The following is a 20,778-nucleotide window of genomic DNA, read 5'->3' on the forward strand; positions in this document are numbered from 1 at the left end:
GTCTATAGGAGCAAGTGCAGACCCTGGGCAAGGCTTCACACTCAAGTACAAATGTTTGCAGAGCAGCAGCCACCCCACAGGGTCCCACCAAAATGGAGAAGTAGCCCCAAAATGGCACATGCACCTTCTCCAGAGAAAGCCTCACCATTTGGAGAGATAAAACTCATAGAATTTGACAGGGCATCGGAGTGGGTTCATCCTGTTCTCCCGCTGCTCCAGCACTGGTACCTCCTCCTCACGCTTCCGTTTTCCAGAGCTGCCATCTGCAGAGGGGGAGAGAGCAGGATCACGGTTGGGACCCAGCCGGGGAGGCAAGGGGAGGGACAGAAAGATGCTTCATCAGACCCTACCTCGGCCTTTTTTCTGCTTGGCAGGAGCGTAGTAGCGGATGCTCACCACCTTTGTCACGCCTCGGGCCGTGGTGCATTTGCGGGACTGGCGCACCACATTGGTGAAGGACAGCTGCATGTGCTCCTCTGCTGTCTGCAGCCCAAAAAACTTGGTGTTGAAGAACATGAGGGTGTTGAGGAGCACGAAAGGTGAGTAAACGCCCAGCTGCTTGCATTCCCAGAGGTGCTCCTCCTCAACACGTGAGAAAACTGTGTCTGCAACGCACAGAGGAAGAATCAGGTCACATCAACAGTGGCCTTGTGGCAATCCCATCACCCTGCCCAGGCAAGGTCACTGCAAAAGACTGACGCATCACAACATTCCCTTTTCCACGAGGTTACTTCTCCAGAGCCATCAGCAGAGCTAGATGCTGGCTCTGCCCTGCCATGAGCCACCCCAGAGCGCAGCCAAACCATGGGCCAGAATGCCAATCAGTCCTAAAGGCTCTTCCTTATACATGGCCACAAACTGAACTCCAGGTCAGTGCTTCACCACACTCAGTGTGAGATGAAGGAAGAGCAGCAGGCAGGACAGACATGACCAGCTCCTGCCTAGACACACAGGTCTGGAGCCAAATGCCTCTGCGTGGGACAGCCAATATGCAGAGGTGAAGCTCAATCTGTGAAGTAATCACAGACAAGACACAGCAGAGAAGGCAGCCCAGATCACAGCATCATGAAAAGCCTCTGCAGAGCTCTAAGTCAATCCACCCACAAGGCAGCAGCACGGCAACCCCAGCCAATGCTCACCAGAGTGTGCAGGGCTCGCCTATGTGCTGAGAACACAAAGGCATGGGCCAGCGTGCCTCCTGACTTGGTATCCTCTTTGCCAAAGGGTGGAGACATCATTGTGAAGTGTTGTAAAGATTCTAACTGTCCCAGGACACAAAGCAGCAGTGCTCTGCTCCCAGCTACCCCGACTCTTGGCAGCAGAAGCTGCTGAGGCGTAAACCAGGCTGGCTCCACTGTCGGTATGGGTCAGTATGACCCCAAGACACAGCGGGACCATGCTGCTTATTCCAAGGAAGAGGGCTAAGACTGGGGGAGCATAACCAGACCAGAGGATCCAAGGCTAGAAGCCCAAACTGGGTACATGTGGTGACTGAAGGTACTCCAGAGACACATACTATTTGGTAAGATTGTGGGTTGCCAGCCACTCAGGGACTTGTTCAGCTCCTGCACGAAGGTCAGGTAGTAAAGGTCTGTAAATATATTCACCATACGATTGTTCTCGAGCAGGTACTAGAAAGGACAGAACACACAGTCAAGAGAGACATGGCAGCACCTGGAATGCAAACCCTCCCCAGACATCCTGGGGCACAACATGCAGAGCACCCCTCCTTGTACAAGCAGAGCTGCAGGGCTGACTCCTAACACCAGCCACTTCTGAGAGCTGTGGAGAAAACCCCGGGGCATGACAAAGCAGACTTGGTGCTGAAGAAGGGACTGAATTTGGGAGATCTCGCAGCCCTCCTCAAGAACGTGCAAGAAGGGTGCAAGGCTAGGGAATAGCTGCCACCCCAGCTGCTGGGCTTGGGAACAAAGATCGAACCAGGTGACTGCTGTCCTGGGGTGAGGCACTGAAGGAGAGTCCAGTGAGCCTCTCGGGGTCCCCAGAAGACACCATAAAGGGTACAAGCTCCCTCACCACATCTGACCCCCAGGTCTGGCTGCGGGGGACTTGAAGGCAGCAAGCCCTCCCTTACCTGCTGGATGCCAAGACAGAGGTAATAGATGCTATCCGGTTCATAGCGCTCCCCATTGGGCCGTGTTATCTCCTTGACAAACTGGGCCAGTCCGTAGTTGAGTTCAGCTGCTGTGCAGGCCAAGATGTCTTCCTTGATCCTCATGGGCTTGGCTGTGGAGGCAAGCACAGCAGTCTCAGACAATAGCCTGCAAGGCCAGAAGCACCTCAACACCCTGGGACCCAGCTTCTGGGAGGTTTCTGCCACTCCACCCCATCCGGACAGGGCACTTACGGCCAAAGCGTAGCTCCTCTCCCTTACTGGTCTCTCCACCTGCATACTTGGCTTGCACCCAGGACTTCCACGCATTCACACCGTATGAGTAGTTCAGCACTGTGCAGCTGGGCTGGCTGCTCATTGAGTCCCGGGAACAGCTTTCAGAGAGCACCAGACGCTTCTGTCCCTGCAGAGAGGTGTGTTGTGAGACTGGGCACCTACCTGGGACAGATGCAAGAGTCCTGGCCACTCCTCAGACTTGCTGACTGCCAGCTTCCTCCCAGTGTGCCTGTGCCCATGCCAGCATCCTTCTGCTGACAGTTAAGACAGCAATGCCCGTTAGTTATAAGAACCACAGGGAGGAGAAAGGCCAGCTCTCACACCACCTGTATCATTCACAGCTCCTCCAAAGTCTCCAAGTATTTTCATTCAAGGAGTGACCCACAGGCCAGGCATGCCCTGACAGGAGAGGGCACAACCACACCAGCGCACCAAACCCTCTGGCACGCTTCACCTCATACATCCCAGACAGCAGCTCCCACTCCAAACCCAAAGAGCTCAAAGCAGGCAGTACCCATGGAGAACTCACCTTTCGGACAGCACGAGGCAGATCTTGCTCTGCGGACACATCATCTGGTCCCACCAGCCCGCAGTCAAAGAGGAAGTCCACACTGGGGTTGATGTCTAGAGGGTCTGAAAGGAAACACAGGCAGAAAGACTCAGCTGAGACTACTCATCCTGTCCCCTGCACTGGCCTGGCTCTTACAGCAAGATGAAGGGGGAACACATGGCCCAACGCTTCACATGCTCCATAACTGCCTGGTATGAACTTCCAGCCACAGCCCAACAAAGGAAATACAGCTCTGGCAGATAATGCTAAGCTTTGAAGGCAGCACCCACTCAGACTAACCAGAGCCCCACATCCTCTGCTCTGACAGTTTCTTGTTTGTTTTTGAAACCTGAGGAACGTTCTTTATCTCCTTGTGCCAGGCCAGCACTGGGGACAGCCAGGCACAGGCACCCCAGTTCTCTGTCCGTTGCTGCTAGCATCCTGCCTCAGCACTGTTGTGCTCTTGCAAGTCCCGGCCTCTTCTTCCACCTTCTGCCCGCTAACGGACACTCAGCAATTTTGCCATCTCCCAGGATGTCATGCCCTGACCAGGTCTCTCTCTTGCCTTGCTGGATCCTCTAGAATCACCATCCATAAGCACACCAGTCCCACCACCCTGCCCTTTGTGCTGTTAAAATCAGCTTCTCATTCCTCCTTCTCTGCAGACCTATGTTCGCAACAGGTCAGTTAGTCTAGACAAACACATACTCCTTCACAAATGGTGGTCTCCTCATCGCTGCTGTGAGCAGTCATCTGCAAGACCCTCAGTTCCTGGCCTCAAACCCGGCTAGTTAGAGGGGACGGGGAGGTAAGTTCACACAGCTCTTAATGCTGTTGACAACAGTCGGCCAAGGGCAGCGGGAGGACCCTGCTGCAGCATGAGCAGCCCTGCATGCCTGCTTCACCCAGCTCTTACTCTTAGGAAAGTCAGCCTCCAGGTCCTGGCCCGGCTCATCAAGGACATTTGCCATCTTGACGGCCATAGCCAACACATCGTCCCGTGCTGGTCCAAACAGATCACAGTCCTCCAAGAGACCCTCTGCACTCTGGTTACTCACCAGGTCTGCAACACAAAAGCAGATCACAACAACTTTCAAGAAAGTCTTTTGCCTGTACTCCCTGTGACAGCTGGAAAATGAAGTCAGGCTCCCTGCAGCACAGTCCTGTGCTCAGAGCAGCCCCATGGCACTGCTCTGCCCAGTTTTCCCGGGGCAGCAAGGCACTGGACATTTGTCCTCTTCCCAGCCACAGCCCTCCTCACCAGGGCATGAGAAACGCAGCACCCAAATAAAAAGACCTGTGAGGTCAGGGGTGTTAATCTTCTGACAGGGAAGCTGCCTGAGGTAAGAGCCTGAACAGCCACCTGAATAAATTAACAGTACTGTACACGTGCTACAAGACTGGCACCCCCAAAAGCGACAGTGGCAGGCACTGCTCCCTGCTGCAGCTCTTCTCTCCTGGTACCTCCTCAGCAGAAGTTGAGGACTTGCTCTCCCCTGCTCCCTTTTCAAAGGCTTTTGGGGAGCTGCCATCCAGGCAGATGCTCTAGTTTAAAGAGCTGGCAAATCCCACATGATCCCAGCTGTTGGGCCAGACTAAGCCGTGGCTGAACTTACCACACAGGTCTGAGGAGGCCTTGTCCAGTTCCTCAGCCTCTGCAATCATCTCTGCCATGGCCAGGATGTCAGCCTCCAGAGGATTGGATGGGATCTTCACCTTCAGCTCCTCAATGGTCTCCACAATCTTATCTGTGCTCTCCAGCGTGGTGGGCAGGAACATTGGCACAGGCACCTGTCAACAGCAGCACACCAAGCAGAAAACTGACACTCAGTTGACTGACATAAAAGCAGAGGCAGGAGAAGAGGACAAACAGAGAAGCAGGAAGGCTGCAGCAGGGCAGGATTGAGACAGTAAGAGAACACAAGCGGGTGGAGTGTGTTGCTTACCGGGACAGGCATGGAGAAAGGCACAGGTACTTTCTGGCAGTACATATGCATAGGCACAGGCACGAAGATCGGGACAGGGATTGGCAACACAATCACCTGGGGCTTCCAGTCAGCCTCTGACAAGAGCAAAAGTATGTCAGTGAGCTTGCTCCCAGCAGCTCCTCCACCCAGCCCTGCTGCACTCTGCCATGCCCCCAGACATCCAGCACCACGGCTCTTACAGCCACCAAATTCTATGACTCATGGGCAGAGCTGAAGTAGCAGCAAGCCAAACAGCCCTGCAACAAGAGAGGCTTGCCTTAGCCAGAGGTGCAAGCCCTAATCTTACGTGGACCTGCTGAGAGGTCTAGTTGCCGTGCATATGCTGGAGATGACACACACATGCCCGACAAGAGCTACACAGTGGAACCTGCTCAGCAGATGGCTTCTCAGACAAGCTGATGATCTCCAGAGGAACAGGAGTTGTCCCATAAGAGGTGGGATCATGCTGCAGTGCTCTCTTCTCTCTTTTTGCTGCTAATGGAAGTGGGCTCCCTACCTCCAGCTCTGCCGTGTGTGCCCTGCACTGCCCTGAGACTCCTCAGCACGGTGCCAAACACCCAGCTGCTGTGTCCAGCATTTCAAGCTGGATGCACATTTAGTCTGGAGCAGGGATGTGCTACTCGCCTTTTCCAAAATGTCCCTGTAATCCTGCAGTTGTGTCTCGTTTTCCTACCTGTCTGACATCCTTTGGACTTCATTTCCATCTTGCAGGAAACGCCCCGGTTCTGCATCAGTGGTTTACACATGGCAGCTTTGTTTTTCCGAGGGGTGGCTGGAACTGGAGGGGGCGGGGGAGGTGGTGCGGCTGGAGATATCTGGGCTGAGGACGTCTTTGCTGAAAGCTGAGGAAACGCAGAAAGCAGGAGGTTGGTGTCGACCTCAGGCAGCAGCACCCCTTCCCAACCACGGGTACAGCTGGAGAGACTCCCAAAGCACCTCCTGGAGCCTGGCGGTCCTCAGCACACAGACACATGCACGTGGACACTCCCACAGTCAGTCAGACCTGGCCAAAGGACTGCCAAGCTGCTCCTGGTAGGCAGCAAGCCTATGCAGCACCTCAGCAGCAGCCAGCAGGGAGTCTGGCACTTGGTGCTCCTGCCCTACGGGGCCACAGGGAACACAGTGGGACAGGAACTATACCCAAGCATGGAGGTGCATCATGCAAAGATGAGCCGGTACCACAGTGGCAGGCTGTTCTGGAGCCCATCATCTGTTCCTGGGGGGTGGTTATTCTTCCCCCTTGCGGGAGATCTGCTGACACTGTCCTCCCCAGCAGCTTTTATCAGTTCACACTACCCAGACATCTTATAATGCATTTGCTGCAGAAGAATGAAATCTCCCTCAGCAACGGCAGATCTGTCCTCTCTTTGGGGACAGCCCCTTTGTGCTATCTTGCAAACTCCTACCTACAACAGGCCTTACCATGTTGGTCTCTGCCTTCTGTGGGGAAGGGGCAGGTGGTTTTGGCTCTGAAGTCTGACCTGTAAAAGAAAGCAACGACTTTAAGTTCAAGAGTTCCTGGGCCAACAGGTCCCACTGCTGGGACTGGAGGTGGCAGCAGCCAGAGAGCAGGGACAGGCTCCCCAGAAACTGCTCCTGGCCACTCCAGGAACAGTTAATGTTTCCACAGTCTCTAGCCCTAGCAGCTCAGAAGACACTAGAACTCCAAAACCAAGTCACTCTCATGTCAGTTTGTGCTCCCTTGAAGTCCACCCCATCCCCATCAGAGCACACCAGGAGAAATCCCAGCCCCTTGTAGAGAGAGGAGTCAGGGGCTCTATTCCCACCTCTGCCTATTGGCTTGCTGTACCTAGCCACGGCCCTTCCCTGTGCGTCCATCTCCCTCCTACAAGTGTCTTGGCAAAGTGCTTCGAGATCCCTAAGAAGAAGGTGACAGAGCTAGTAGTAGTGTTGCAAGAAATCCCTGAAAGCAGAGAGACAGCTTTGTCCCAGCCCTAGGGATGCAATCCATTCCCCTAAGGAAAGAAGGGATCACCTGTAGGTAAGAGGTGCGTGCAGCAGACACTAGTCTCAGGTGGTGACAATATCACCCTGGCTTGGATGGTAATTCCAGCTCATTTACTCTGCAGAGAACCTGTACCCATCTCAAAGGCTGATAAGCTACAAGAGCACCTTCATCCAAGTCTCCCGTGAGCCCTGGTTACTCATGTGGCTGGGAAAAAGAACTGCCTTCTACAGCACTGACTAACCGTGGGCCATGCATGGAGATACCTGCAAGGAAAGCAGCAGGTCTCAGCACCCAAAGGGAGTGGCGGGTCCATTTGCACCTCCTACATACAGATAGGCTCTCCAAGAAAGACACAGACTCCCAAAGTACCAACACACAAGACATTCACACTGCACAGATTTCCTCTCCCAAGTAAAAGCAGGACAGCTCTTGGGCAACTGGACACCCGACAGGGTCCACTTGCTGACCACCACAGCAGGACAGGTAAGTTTGAGTAGGAGGAAGCTCCCTAGCCTGCAGCTGAGCATTCAGCCATAGGATCTGCAATAGTCTCAATGGGTCCAAGAATTCCCCCTGACCAGCCCGAAGTGGATGGGCAGCAGGTCTTGGTGGGAGACATCAATGACTTGAATGAGAAAAGACAAGCTATGGAGTATGAGCAGAGTTTCTGCTGCAGCAGAATCAAAAACAAAGATGATTGCCCCATCAGTCAATGATTAAAGACTAAGGAAAATAAGATTCTCCTGCCACAAAGCTCCATGTGCTACATGTCCAGGCTTCCAGGAAAGCTGCAGCTTGTTCTTTACTCTCATCCCAACACCAGAAAGGAGCTGTCAAGGCATTGCCTGCACCACCCATGAATTCTGGCCCTCTGTCCTCTCCAGCTGCACAGCCCTGTGCAGAGCCAGTTCCCCTTGGAAGAATTTGGGCACAGTTCTGTGGCAGAAGCTCCTCAATCCCTCATTACATAGACTGTTCTCGGCAAAGGAATGGCCACTTTTATCATCAGCAAGTACTCAAAGGATCATCAGGTTGGCAGCAGCCACTGGGTCACAGGAATGAATGGTTTTAGGCAACCACTGGCTGCAAGAGAAGCAAGTAGTCAGCAGCTCTGCCCAAGAGACAGGCCTGAAATCTAGGCAGTCCCTTGTGAGCTGGCAACACAGTTGCCAGGTCCACAGGAGACTGTGGCTTGACCAAGCAGAAGCTGTTCCTCACCATGCACTGACCTGCTCCTCCTGAAATACCCTGCACAGCAGGCTGGGCTGGAAAGCTCTGTGTAAGCACATGGTAGGCCCTGGCTCCAGCAGCCTTCCTTTGCAAGCTGAGCAACGTGCCACAGTCCCGGGACAGGGATGTCCACTGCTATCCCAGAACTGGCAGGGGATGGGTGTGCCAGAACAGAGGGCCCAGTGCCACCAGCAGCATTCACCAAGCATGGCAGCTGCTGAGGCAGCCTTGGAGCTTGTGCTCAGCCAGGCACTCACCACTGCTGACAGGCTTTTCCTTGGCTGCCCTCAGTCCTCTGCCTCACAAGGCACACGGAGAGGCAGCTGTGGCACAGCGAAGGGTGATGCCCCACATGCCAAAGAGCAAAGTTCTTGGGGGCCTCCAGAGATGTGGTGGACGGGGGGGCTCAGACCCTCGTGGTTGGTGGTGGTAGAGAAGATACTTCTCAGTCTTGTTGTCCATGGCTCCAAGGAGACAATGGCCAAACAGTGTGAAACATGCTTCCCTCTGCAGGCAGAGCTTGCTCGTTATGCCTGTGTCCCAAAAGCAGTGTTACTGGTCCCTCACAAGGGAGATGCCTTGAAAACAGAGGACAAATGGAACTGCATGTCTAGGGCTGTGGAATGACTCACTTGGTGAGCTACACGAACCAACAAGCTCAATACCTCTTCCTTCCCTGGGCAGCAGGACAGTCTGTGTCCCATCAAGCAGACTCCCCTTGGGCACCCTCTTGTCAGCAGAAACCAACAATTCCTCATCCAGGTCACTCCAGTGTGCTGTCACTTGAGCCGTCGCCTCACACAGTGTTTTACGAAGTGTGGCTCTTGGAGGGCAGGTTGGGACTCCCCTGGCTGGGGCAACCTGCTGCTTCTGGCAGACCAGCTCTGCTTTGCTGTCTAAGCAGCACTGACATCCAGGGCTTCCCCCATCTCGCAATCAGCCCACTGCTGTCAGGAGAGGAACCAGGAAGAGTCTGGAGATGGAGGACGATGTCTCTCACGAGAAGGTCCTTGTCTTGGTTTCCCCTCCTTGGCACATCCTAGTCAGGGTTTTACACCTCATGAAATCCCAGGGATGGCAGCAAAGCCCTGTGCCTGTGATGCAGGTGTCTGTCGAAGCTTGATGCACGAAGCCAGTCCCACCATAAGCTGCAGGCATTTTAACTAGATGACACAGATTACCTAGAAGATCACGGCCTATGAAAGGCCGAGCAGAATGAGACTACATGAGTGTCCAAGGGCCAAGCGATGTCTTGTCACTATGAGCACCTTCCATACTGAGGGACCCCAAAGCACTTTGCAATCTTCCACAAACAACTGGCTCAAATTAATGATAGGAAATGGGGCAACAGGCAGAGAAAATCTCCTCTCCAGCTGGAACTCCATGGATGCAGAGTGGGGTTATCCGGGACAGGGGTTGGCAATTCCCCAAAGCCACAGCAATCTTTGGGTAAGTGGTAGGACTCCAATCTAACATCGCGAGACAGAGTGCCTCCAGCAGCTGAGTGCTCCCTCAAGATCATTCTAGGTTCAGCTCTGGCTGAGGAGAGCCCACCTACAGCATCACCAGCACCACTTCCTGCAGCACCCTGCATTTTCCTTGAATGTTTCCCATCCAAGCACTGACCTGGCCCAATCCTGATTAGTTTATGAGATCTGAGAAGGTCACAGCTCGGAGGTGGTGTGGGGCTGCAGGTGGATTATCATGCCAAACCACGCTGTCCCCTAACCCTGTAAATCGAGCTCTCCGCTGGCAACATGAGGACGTTAAATCCCTGAGTATCCTCACTAAGAGTGTGAGCTACAGGCAGCACGCTGGCACCGGCTCCTCCCGCTGGGCCCTGTGTGTCATAGAACCATAGACGTTAGAGATCGAGAAGCCCCATTAGGTCCCACTCCGTCCTTTCCCCCCCACCAAGGGCCAGTGCAGGATTGTTCCCTAGCGTCTCATCCAGTCCCAGGCAAGAAGCTTCCACCCCTCGCTGTTCAGTCTTCCCTGTGTCTCTCGGACTGAGCTATGCAGGTCCCCTCCCTCCCTCCTACTCACTGTTCAGCAGGCTCTCGGGCCCCTTCTGCGTGTCCAGGTTGGGCTGGTTCTGTTGATTGTAAAATCGCAGCAGACACTGCTGGTTGCAGAAGTGTTTGATTTGCCCCCGCCAGTGGATGGTTTCCAGCAGCTTCCCCTGACGCTTGCAGGCATGGCACCGAGCTGCCTAAAGCCCGCATCAGCAGGAGAGAAACAACGAGTAACTAACCACACCCCCTCCGAGTGCAACACAACTGTCCAGTGAAAGGTGCACATGGCAAGGTGCTGTGAGCTTCCCCACAGCAGTGCCCTGCCAGTGCCAGCCGGGGTCTCCAGCGGTGCGAACTTCTCACAGCAGCACTAGCCGCGGATCCAGCACTGTGAGCTTCCTCAGTGCAGTGCTCTGGCAGGATCAGCTTGGGACTCCAGCTACGTGAGCTTCCCCGTAGCAGTGTCCCGTCATTGCCAGGCAGGACTCCAGCAGTGCCAGGTTCTCCGCAGCAGTGCCAGCCAGACTCCAGCAGTGTGAACTTCCTCAGTGCAATGCCCACTTATCTGGGTGCTGTGCCCACCACAGCACTTAGCACAAGCTGCCAGTGCCAATACTGACCTTGAAGTACCAGAGCAAGTATTTGCTTTTGCAGTCTTCACTACAGAAGTCCCAGGTGCTGCCCTCCAGCTGCTCGGTGACCGCCCGCTGGCAGGTCTGAGAACAGTAGGTGCAGGTGATGCAGCACAGGCCCAGGTTCTTGGTGAAATCCTGTTTGTAAAGAAGCACACACCCTGCGGAGAAACAATAGGAGTGAAACCTTCCCAGGATGAACTGGGGGCCTCCCTGACCCAAACATGACCAGAATCCAGGTCTGCGGAGACAACAGAGCACGCGCAACACACTGTAGGGAACAATCCAGCACTGGCCCCTGGGGCTGGGATAAGATGGGACCTCATGGGGACTTGCCATCTCTCACCTCCATGCTTCTAGGAAGAGTCTGACTCCAACCTCCTGTGTGCAGGAACCCAGCAGGCAGGGCAAGGCCAGGTCAGGCCAGCCCAGACGCAAGAGCGTAGAAGTGCATGATGACAGGAGGAGCGGAGCTGCCACCTGCTGTCTCCCCAGCCCCCAGAGAGAGAAAAGCTGTGAGAAAGCCCTCCCCAAGGACACAATGAACGGTAAAGATCTTGCCCTAGGGCCTGGCTGGACAGCAAGCCATCCCCACGACACTCCTCCCTTCACTGCACAGCAAGGCTCTCGCCCCAGGGCCTGGCTAAGAGTCTCCCCTCTCTTCCTCTCCATGCTCTCTTCTCCTCCCCCAGCATTGGGCTGGCACGGGGGCTCTGCCTCTCCCATGCCTTCCCCAAGTACCTTCGCTGCAGAAGTTCTTCTCCACTCCAGAGAAGCGGATCTTCTCATGCAGCAGCTTCTCCTGCTTGCAGTGCTCACACTGAGACACCACCCCACGCAGCCGCTTGAAGTCCTCACAACAGTCCTTGCAGCAGAACTGATACACCTTGTCCTGCCAAAGAGACCGCGACTGGGTCAGCCAGGCTGGCAGGAGGTCCCCACACTTCTCAGAGAAGCAAGAGCAAGACTACAGGGCTGAGCCAAGTCCCCAGCTCTCCTGGCACAGAGTTTGGCAGAAGTGGTCCCCTCCTGTCCTTCTGACATCAGGAGCACAGCACTCAGTGCGCAGTCTCCAGGCACATCTCTGCAGCTAAGGCATTCAGAGCACTGGCACAGAAGGAGCTCTGCTTTGAGCAGGGAGAGTCAGGAGCCCTGTGGTCCTCACCAGGGTTGGTCTCCGCCTCAGCATCCCCCTGGGAAAAATCCTCACCTGCCAGTCTAGGATCTCCGGCTTCCCGCTGAAAAGATTGTGGCAGTAATGGCAGCTGAGGTGGATCCCACCTTCTGGGCTGGTGCGCTGCAGAAGACAGAGACAGCTCATGGAGGGAGAGGCACGCAGGGCAGTGAGCACCCGCTTCACACTGCCACCACCTCCTGCCTCCTCCACCATACACAGCAGTCCGTCTGCCCCTGCTCAGACCTGTCCTTGCTGCCACTGTCAGTGACTCACAGTCAGTCCATCAGATCACGTCTCAAGCTCTTGGAGAGCTGATTCTTGCGCAATTCCACTTTGCTTCCAGCATACTGGGTCTAGCTCTTCTCAGGAAGGCAAGCTTTGAAGCTGCCACCCCTCTAGATTTGAAAACATTAAGAGACAGGGTTCCACTACCTCTTCTGAGAATTTCTCTAAAAGGTCTTGAAGTACAGATGCCTGGTTTCTCTTTTCAAGGTAATGCAACTTCAGAATTCAAGCAGCCTTTCTCATACCACCTTCCTCTGCTAGATTAAACAGCCATGTAGCACTTGGTGTCACAGAATGACACAGAATCACAGAATGGTAGGGGTTGGAAGGGACCTCTGTGGGTCATCTAGTCCAACCCTCCTGCCGAAGCAGGGTCACCCAGAGCAGGCTGCACAGGACCACGTCCAGGCGGGTCTTGAATATCTCCAGAGAAGGAGACTCCACAACCTCCCCGGGCAGCCTGTGCCAGGGCTCCGTCACCCTCAGAGGGAAGAAGTTCTTCCTCATGTTCAGACAGAACTTCCTGTTCTTCAGTTTGTGCCCGTTGCCCCTTGTCCTGTTGCTGGGCACCACTGAAAAGAGTTTGGCCCCATCCTCCTGACACCCACCCTGCAGATATTTGTAAGCATAGATTAGGTCCCCTCGCAGCCTTCTCTTCTTCAGGCTGAACAAGCCCAGCTCCCTCAGTCTTTACTCGTAGGAGAGATGCTCCAGTCCCCTCATCATCCTCGTAGCCCTCCGCTGGACTCTCTCCAGTAGCTCCTCATCTTTCTTGAACTGGGGAGCCCAGAACTGGACACAGTACTCCAGATGGGGCCTCACTAGGGCAGTGTAGAGGGGAACGAGAACCTCCCTCACCCTGCTGGCCTCACTCTTCTTAATGCACCCCAGGATCCCATTGGCCTTCTTGTCAACAAGGGCACACTGCTGGCTCATGGTCAACCTGTCGTCCACCAGGACACACAGGTCCCTCTCCGCAGAGCTGCTCTCCAGCAGGTCCACCCCAAGCCTGTACTGGTGCATGGGGTTGTTCCTCCCCAGCTGCAGGACCCTGCACTTGCCCTTGTTGAACCTCATCAGGTTCCTCTCTGCCCAACTTTCCAGCCTATCCACGTCATGCTGAATGGCAGCACAGCCTGCTGGTGTATCCACCACTCCTCCCAGTTTTGTGCCATCAGCAAACTTGCTGAGGGTACATTCTAACTCTTCATCCAGGTCGTTGATGAAGAAGTTAAACAAGACCGGGCCCAGTACTGACCCCTGGGGGACACCACTAGTTACCGGCCTCCAACTAGACTCAGCGCTGCTGATGACAATCCTCTGAGCTCTGCCATTCAGACAGTTCTCTATCCACCTCACTGACCACTCATCTCGCCCACACTTCCTGAGCTTCCCTAGGAGGATGTTATGGGAGACAGTGTCAAAAGCCTTGCTGAAGTCGAGGTAGACAACAACTACAGCTCTCCCCTCATCTACCCAGCCAGTCATACCATCGTAGAAAGCTATCAGACTGGTCAAGCATGATTTCCCCTTGGTGAATCCATGCTGACTACTCCTGATAACCTTCTTTTCCTCCACTTGCTTGTTGACGACCTCCAGGATAAGCTGCTCCATCACCTTTCCCGGGATGGAGGTGAGGCTGACCGGCCTGTAGTTTCCTGGGTCCTCTTTCTTGCCCTTTTGAAAGATTGGAGTGACATTGGCCTTTCTCTGATCCTCAGGCACCTCTCCTGTCCTCCAGGACCTCTCAAAGATACATTGTGTCTTGTCCACAAGGATATGTTCATTAATAAAGTCATCTTTGTGGTTTTCTTTCTGATAACCTCAGATAAGGTGCTCTGCGAGTGCCTCAATATATGCATTTTTCAAGCCCAAATGCAATTTTTCTGTCTTTTTTTCAGCATACTTCCAATATTTCCTCAACATTGAAAATAAAGTGGACATCAGATGAACATCCTTCCTATCTGTGCAACATTCTAGGTAGTTCTTTCGCTCCCTAGGCCCCAAACTTTAACTCCCTGTTCCTCTGCTTGTGCTTGCAATAACTTCATTAATCATTCCCTCTGTGGCTGTACACTGAGACTCTTATACTGAATGGTTTATCTGCTGTAAGCCCAGGGTCTTTTCAAAATCCTTACTTTCCCAGGACTTACACCCCCACACTACTTGAGTATGGCTGATGCAGGATCTTGCACTGAACTGTGTTTAAGCACACATTAGGAGGAACCAGTCTTGTCAAGCAATCAATTGCTTTGCTTTCTATGACTGCCCTGACCTCAGCACGAGTTAACACTTGACCAGTTTTTGTGTCATCTGCAAAATTTTATCACGCTTACTTTGACTTTATTGCCAGATGACTGAAGAAGATGTTGAAATCCTTGGGCTTAATACTCATCCCCAAGAAGCCATCCTGAAACACTCTCTTCAGTGGTTTTTCTGACAAGGGTGTTCTGAGATCTGCCAGCAAGACAGTTCCTAATCCAGGTTATGCATGGGTTTACTCATACGTTACAATGCTCATTTTAAATGGCAATGATTCAAGTTAGGTGAATTAGGTGAAGTCCCTGGTGACGTGAAATAGGGAAACATGGCACCCATTTTTAAAAAGGGTAGAAAGGAGGACCCTGGGCACTACCAACCTGTCAGCTTCTCCTCTGTGCCTGGGAAGATCATGGAACAGATCCTCCTAGAAGCTATGCTAAGGCACATGGAGGACAGGGAGGTGAGTCATGACAGCCAGCGCGGCTTCCCCAAGTGCAAGTCCTGCCTGACCAACATAGTGGCCTTCTACGACGGAGTGACTACATCAGTGGACAAGGGAACAGCTATTGATGTCATCTGTCTGGACTTCTGTAAGGCCTTTGACATGATCCCCCACAACATTCTTCCCTTTGAATTGGACAGATAGGAATTTGATGGATGGACTGTTCGGTGGATGAGGAATTGGTTGGATGGTAGCATCCAGAGGGCAGTGGTCAACAGCTCAATGTCCACATGGAGATCAGTGACAAGTGGTGTCCCTCAGGGGTCCGTACTGGGACCAGTGCTGTTTAATACCTTCATCAATGACAGCGTTTGCAGATGACACCAAGCTGAGTGGTGCGGTTGACATGTCTGAGGGACGGGATGCCCTCCAGAGGGACCTGGACGAGCTCAAGAAGCGGGCCCATGTGAACCTCATGAGGTTCAACAAGGCCAAGTGCAAGGTCCTGCACCTGGGTCGGCGCAACCCCTACTATCAATACAGGCTGGGGGATGAAGGGATTGAGAGCAGCCCTGCCGAGAAGGTCTTGGGGGTGCTGGTGGATGAAAAGTAAGATGTGAGCCAGCAGTGTGCACTCGCAGCCCAGAAGGCCAACTGTATCCTAGGCTGCCCAAAAAGAAGTGTGGCCAGCAAGTGAAGGGAGGTGATTCTGCCCCTCTACTCCACTCTGGTGAGACCCCACCTGGAGTCCTGCATCCAGCTCTGGAGCCCTCAGCACACGAAAGACATGGACCTGTTGGAGAGGGTCTGGATGAGGGCCATGTAGATGATCAGAGTGCTGGAGCACCTCTCCTATGCGGAAAGGCTGAGAGAGTTACGGTTGTCCAGCCTGGAGAAGGGAAGGCTGCAGGGAGACCTTATTGTGGCCTTTCAGTCCTTAAAGGGGGCCTATAAGAAAGATGGGGACAGACTTTTTAGCAGGGCCTGTTGTGATAGGACAAGGGGTAATGGTTTTAAACTAAAAGAGGGTAGATTTAGATTGGGTAGATTTAGATTAGACATAAGGAAGAAATTTTTTACAATGAGGTTGGTGAAACACTGGCACAGGTCGCCCAGAAAGGTGGTAGATGCTGCATCCCTGGAAACTTTCAAGATCAGGTTGGATGGGGCGCTGAGCAACCTGATCTAGTTGAAGATGTCCTTGCCTGGGGGGTTGGACTAGATGCCCCTGCAGGGGGGTTGGACTAGATGACCTTTAAAGGTCCCTTCCAACTTAGACTATGCTATGATCAAGTCTTATGAAGTCTACAACTGTGAAAACTCTACAGCTACCCTACCAACACCATTTGTGATTTCAGTGAAGGATTACGTCAAGGATTTACTAAAACAAACAAAACCACCCCAAAAAAACCCAACACAAAAAACACAAGGGAAAAACAAACCCCCAAACCAAATGTTGTAACTGCCAGTAACTAACCCTCTACCTCTAGATTCCCTACGTTTTCTCAGTTGCCCAAGGCACGTCCTGGCCTACGTTTCCCAGGTCTTCTTGGCTGCTGCTTTGCTCCTGGACAACTGTGCAAAACTAATATTCTTCCAGTTGCCTTTGAATACCACAAACATTTCACATATGCTGAAACTTAACATCAGAAGATTTAAATCCACCAGTCAAGCCTTTGAGGATGATTAAACATGAGGTATCCAGGCCTGCTGGCTGTAGATTTTTAGACAACACATCCCAGAAGGCTTAGGTTCCTTGGTGATGCCTGGCTCAGAGGGCAGCTCTGCCCCTCTCCAACCCACTAGCAAGCACCCACTGCGCTTTGCTAGCTTGTGCTTTTGCTCATGCGCTTGTAAGGTTACTACATCCCAAACCACTCATGCAGCACAGCTCTGCACTGCACTCCTGCTGGGCATCACCTGATAGACAAGAGTGAATTACAGCCCATCTTATCTCAATAAGGAAGGGGGAAATAGGGTCAAGACTGAGTTATTGGTAACTACAGTCACGGCAACTCTTGTGCTCCAGCAGAGACTTTCTAATGGATCCTCCCTGAGGAGCTTGAGGGAGGTGGAGCCTCTGCTAAGTGTGAAAGGAGTCATGAGCTCTATGGCCCAGCCCAGCATGAAGGATATTTCAGTACCTGGAATTTGGTCCAGCAGCTGGGGCTGCAGAACTGGTAGACAACCCGGTCTGTCTTGTTGTAATAGCAGGGTTCAGATAAACTCTTTCTGCAGAAGCTGCAGGGTCTAGGGGGACCTGATGAAACAGACAGGAATTGGTGAGGGCAGCAGCACAGGACGTGGGACTGGATTCTGAGGATGTCATGCAAGCTACTCACTCATCCTCAGTCTGTCAAGCTATTACCAAAAGTAAGGGACAAGAACCTCAGGAAACTAAGAGCACCAGATTCTGCTAGGACAGAAATGTTAAAACACGGATGGAAAGCAGAGTGGTTCAAGGAAGTGACACTGGCTCTACAGGAATTCGGACAAAACAGTCTGCAATACTTCCACCAGAGACCATACCCATTCCTGGACACCCTGGTACCCTGTGTAATGTAAAGGGCAATCCCAGCACAGTACAGCACTACAACTGCTTCTTGCATTCTCAAGAACAGCAATGTATGCTACACCTCAGTGTTAAGATATCTATGCTGCAAGGGTCCCTCCCTCTTGAAATCTCCTTTCACTTGTCTCACTGAACTCCTCCCCAGGCAAACGACGTGCCTTCTTTCCAGTCTCATCCATAAGCAGTAAATAGTACCAAGAAAGGAGTTAGAGTGTAGAGGTGACTGATTCCCTATATGTAGGTGCTCTTACCAACCAAGCCTGACTGCTTCACTTTGTGGGAGGTAGTGCAGCAAATGGAGCAGAACAGGCCCATCTTGCCACTGCGATCCACGTTGGGCAGCATGTCAAAGTTCTTGCACAGCGTCTTACACCACATGCACGGGTAGACCCGAGTGTTCTTCTGCAAACATAGAGCAGAACAGAGCTGCCAGGGAGACCATCACAGCTGGTGAGGTCCCAGCCTCATATCCCACTCCCCTACTGTATCCACCATTGGGCAGCTCTCCTGCAGGGAACACCTCATGCCAGAGCCAGGCTCATAGTCTGCAGATTCAGGTGGTGGCAGCAAAAAAGGCTGCCTTCCGCACTTCACCTTCTTATTTCTAGGGTACTGTGGCAATCTCATCAAGACAGTTAAGTGAAGCCTGCTCAGGCCAGAGGAACATATCCAGCTAAGCTTTGGGGAGACACCCAAAAGAAGCCAGCCCATACTGACTGCATATACCAGTGTCGCTGCACAGTCAGCTTACTGAGTGCCTGACCCATGCTTCGGTGCAAGATGGGCCCCATACAGAATAAATAAATGCTGTTTGCCACTTCAAAATTTCTCCATAGCAATTTCTTAAATGTTTTGTCAGCAATAAGAGGCCAAGGGGATTCGTCACCTGCTATTGCACAAAGTGCCCTGTGCCACACCGAGCAAAGGACTGGTGTGTCCACGGAGACCTCCCACCCCAGGCAGGTAACTCCACAAACCTTCTTGTAACTGTTGAGACAGGCAGAGTTGCAGAATCGTTTTTGCTGGCCTTCATGGAAGAGGTACTCCAGGGGCAAGCCCTTGTTGTAGATGTAAAGTCCACAGTTGTCACAGCAGTTAGTTTTCAGCCCCTTGGTGGCCCGGAACTTGGTGAAGCAGGCATCGCTGCAGATGCGGTGAACCACGTTCCCATTGCTGACCTCATGCTGGATCTGCAGAAACATCATTGCTGTCACTCCCCTAAAGCACCATGTGCCTCCTTCTGACATCTGTGTACCACTACTGCCTCAGTCCTTGGGATAGCGAGCTGTTACACTAAAACTCGAGCAAGTGCCGTACTGGAAGCTGGTGTGGACTCCGGCTGGCCGCCCTCACCAAAAGTCAGCAGAGCAATTGGGAGAGCAGAGTGGCAGAAGCCATGAACTTCAGGGCAGGGAGAAGCAGAAGCCTTATTCCTTCTGCTGGGATAAGGGCTGGTTCACAGCAACTAGGAAGGACCTGGGAGTGAGCCCAAACCAGCTCCGGGGCTGAGGCCTCAGACCATGAGAACCTGGCAAACGCCCTGCGATGATCCCAGGCATGGCAAGGTGCTGCAGATCACAAGCACTTCATCCAGGACATGGGAAGGACAAGGGATTTGTTTACCTCGCCAGGTTTGTGGCAGACGCTGCAGCGGCTGGTGTCCGAGGCATCTGCAGACTGAGGTGCTGGTCTGTGTTGCTGGGCCTCGTAGAGGGAGAGGCAGACAGAGGTGCAGAACTCGTGGAAAGAGCCACCTGAACCGATCTGGGCGACCACAGAGTCCTTGGTGTTCCAGATCTCCCTGGGGATCAAGAGGAGATATCTTAGTGCAGGGACACACCAGTCCTGCCACCGAAGCGACAGGAAGACACACTGCAATACATGGGACTTTCTGGTGTCCCAAAATGGTGGCAAGAACTCTCTCACAGCAGCTTCTGTCCCAGCCCAGAGGGGTGGTGCCTGAAGATGGAGCATGCTGGAGGTTGTTCTGAGAGGAGGCTGGGATATGGGGCATTAAGCCTAGGGACAGGCAGGGAAAGGCAATAATGTGAAGGGAGCAGGGAGGTGTAGGGAGCATGGGATACGTCGTGTGTGAAGGAAGACAAGGGGTAGCAGCTGGCAGTGGGCAGGAGTGATGTGGGTGAGTGGGAAGCATGAGGGTCACAGGAATGGGAATGGCAGGCAGAGCTGTGGGGCAGGTGAATAGGGTCACAAGCATGGGAGCACCGAGGAAAGGAGAGTGAACACACACTTTTTACAGAAGGTGCATATCTTCTTGCCAGGTGGTTTTTTTGAGAAGGTGGTGAGACATGAGCTGGAGCAGAAGAGCTGAGGGAGCCCTTTACGCTGGTAGGCAGTTTGGCCCTTCTGCAGTGGGGTCCGGCAGTTGGCACAAGTCATCTTGGTGACAGTAGAGCGGGCAGCTCGCTGAGCCATCTGAGTGCGTAAAGACATGCGAGTTGAGCGTCGGGTACGAAAAGGAACAAAATCCTCATCATTGGGATCATCCACCATTGCATCAGAGTCCTCATCAGACACTGGAACTGCAAAGCAGCAGAGAAAGATACACAGAAATCCCTCATTAGCAACTGAGACAGAGACCTCTGCCATGAGACACATGCTGAGGCTTTCTGGGGTCACCTTTCTGGAGTCCCTCTACATGTTTTGTACCTCTCTGGGTGGAATGATAAAGGGACCCTTAAAAAATACTCTGTTGGAACTGGAGATGAGTCAGCAGGTCTTTAAGCAAACTGGGCTTAAGTACAATTCCTCTCTGGGAAGTCATGATTTGCCAAGGTTGAGCAGAAGCCCAAAGTGTGAACATTTACAGCAAAAAACCCTCCAAGAACCTGTAGACCTTAAAGGGAACAAACTGGATCACCAGTCTCCAGCACAGGCTGCACAGACAGGCAATGAAGGAGCAATACACAAATACTAGGGAATGGCAGGGTGACACTCAACATCTCAAAGAACAAAGAATTCATGTACTTCTGCAGGAAAATCTCCAATCCCTCAAACAGTTTGCTGCCATAGAGACAGCCTCCTGGCTGAGGAGATGGAAGATGGATTTCCTGGGAACAACCCCAGAGTCTCATCCTATTACTTGGTGCTAGGTATCCACACACCACTGTGAAAATGCCACAGTCCTCTCTTCAACCTAAGTGCCCTGAGAAAGCAAGGCAAGTACCCCAGGATGAAGACTCACAGGGTGAAGAGACCTGTCCTCTGTGAGAGGAAAGTCAGCAC

At 52.9% G+C, this 20,778-nt stretch overlaps 1 protein-coding gene across 4 annotated transcripts in view; it reads right to left on the minus strand.

Annotated features, from left to right (window-relative positions):
* ZMYM3 (zinc finger MYM-type containing 3) overlaps positions 1–20,778 on the minus strand; it is a 36,215-nt gene that overhangs the window by 1,619 nt on the left and 13,818 nt on the right. For 3 of the 4 annotated variants that reach the window (XM_075435696.1, XM_075435697.1, XM_075435699.1), the window contains 20 exons: positions 19,784–20,075; positions 19,156–19,333; positions 18,510–18,722; positions 17,784–17,934; positions 17,105–17,220; positions 12,005–12,091; positions 11,536–11,686; positions 10,783–10,955; positions 10,194–10,359; positions 6,371–6,429; positions 5,622–5,790; positions 4,907–5,022; positions 4,577–4,751; positions 3,877–4,023; positions 2,940–3,043; positions 2,369–2,537; positions 2,096–2,247; positions 1,517–1,631; positions 351–605; positions 146–263 (listed from right to left, as the gene is read on the minus strand). In XM_075435696.1, coding sequence (XP_075291811.1) covers positions 146–263; positions 351–605; positions 1,517–1,631; positions 2,096–2,247; positions 2,369–2,537; positions 2,940–3,043; positions 3,877–4,023; positions 4,577–4,751; positions 4,907–5,022; positions 5,622–5,790; positions 6,371–6,429; positions 10,194–10,359; positions 10,783–10,955; positions 11,536–11,686; positions 12,005–12,091; positions 17,105–17,220; positions 17,784–17,934; positions 18,510–18,722; positions 19,156–19,333; positions 19,784–20,075 — 3,106 coding nt within the window. The remainder of the gene's footprint in view (positions 1–145; positions 264–350; positions 606–1,516; positions 1,632–2,095; positions 2,248–2,368; positions 2,538–2,939; positions 3,044–3,876; positions 4,024–4,576; positions 4,752–4,906; positions 5,023–5,621; positions 5,791–6,370; positions 6,430–10,193; positions 10,360–10,782; positions 10,956–11,535; positions 11,687–12,004; positions 12,092–17,104; positions 17,221–17,783; positions 17,935–18,509; positions 18,723–19,155; positions 19,334–19,783; positions 20,076–20,778) is intronic. The other variant, XM_075435700.1, reaches the window with a different exon arrangement.

This window comes from Opisthocomus hoazin, chromosome 14 (assembly GCF_030867145.1).
Source record: "Opisthocomus hoazin isolate bOpiHoa1 chromosome 14, bOpiHoa1.hap1, whole genome shotgun sequence".
Classification (NCBI taxonomy): Eukaryota; Metazoa; Chordata; class Aves; order Opisthocomiformes; family Opisthocomidae; genus Opisthocomus; species Opisthocomus hoazin.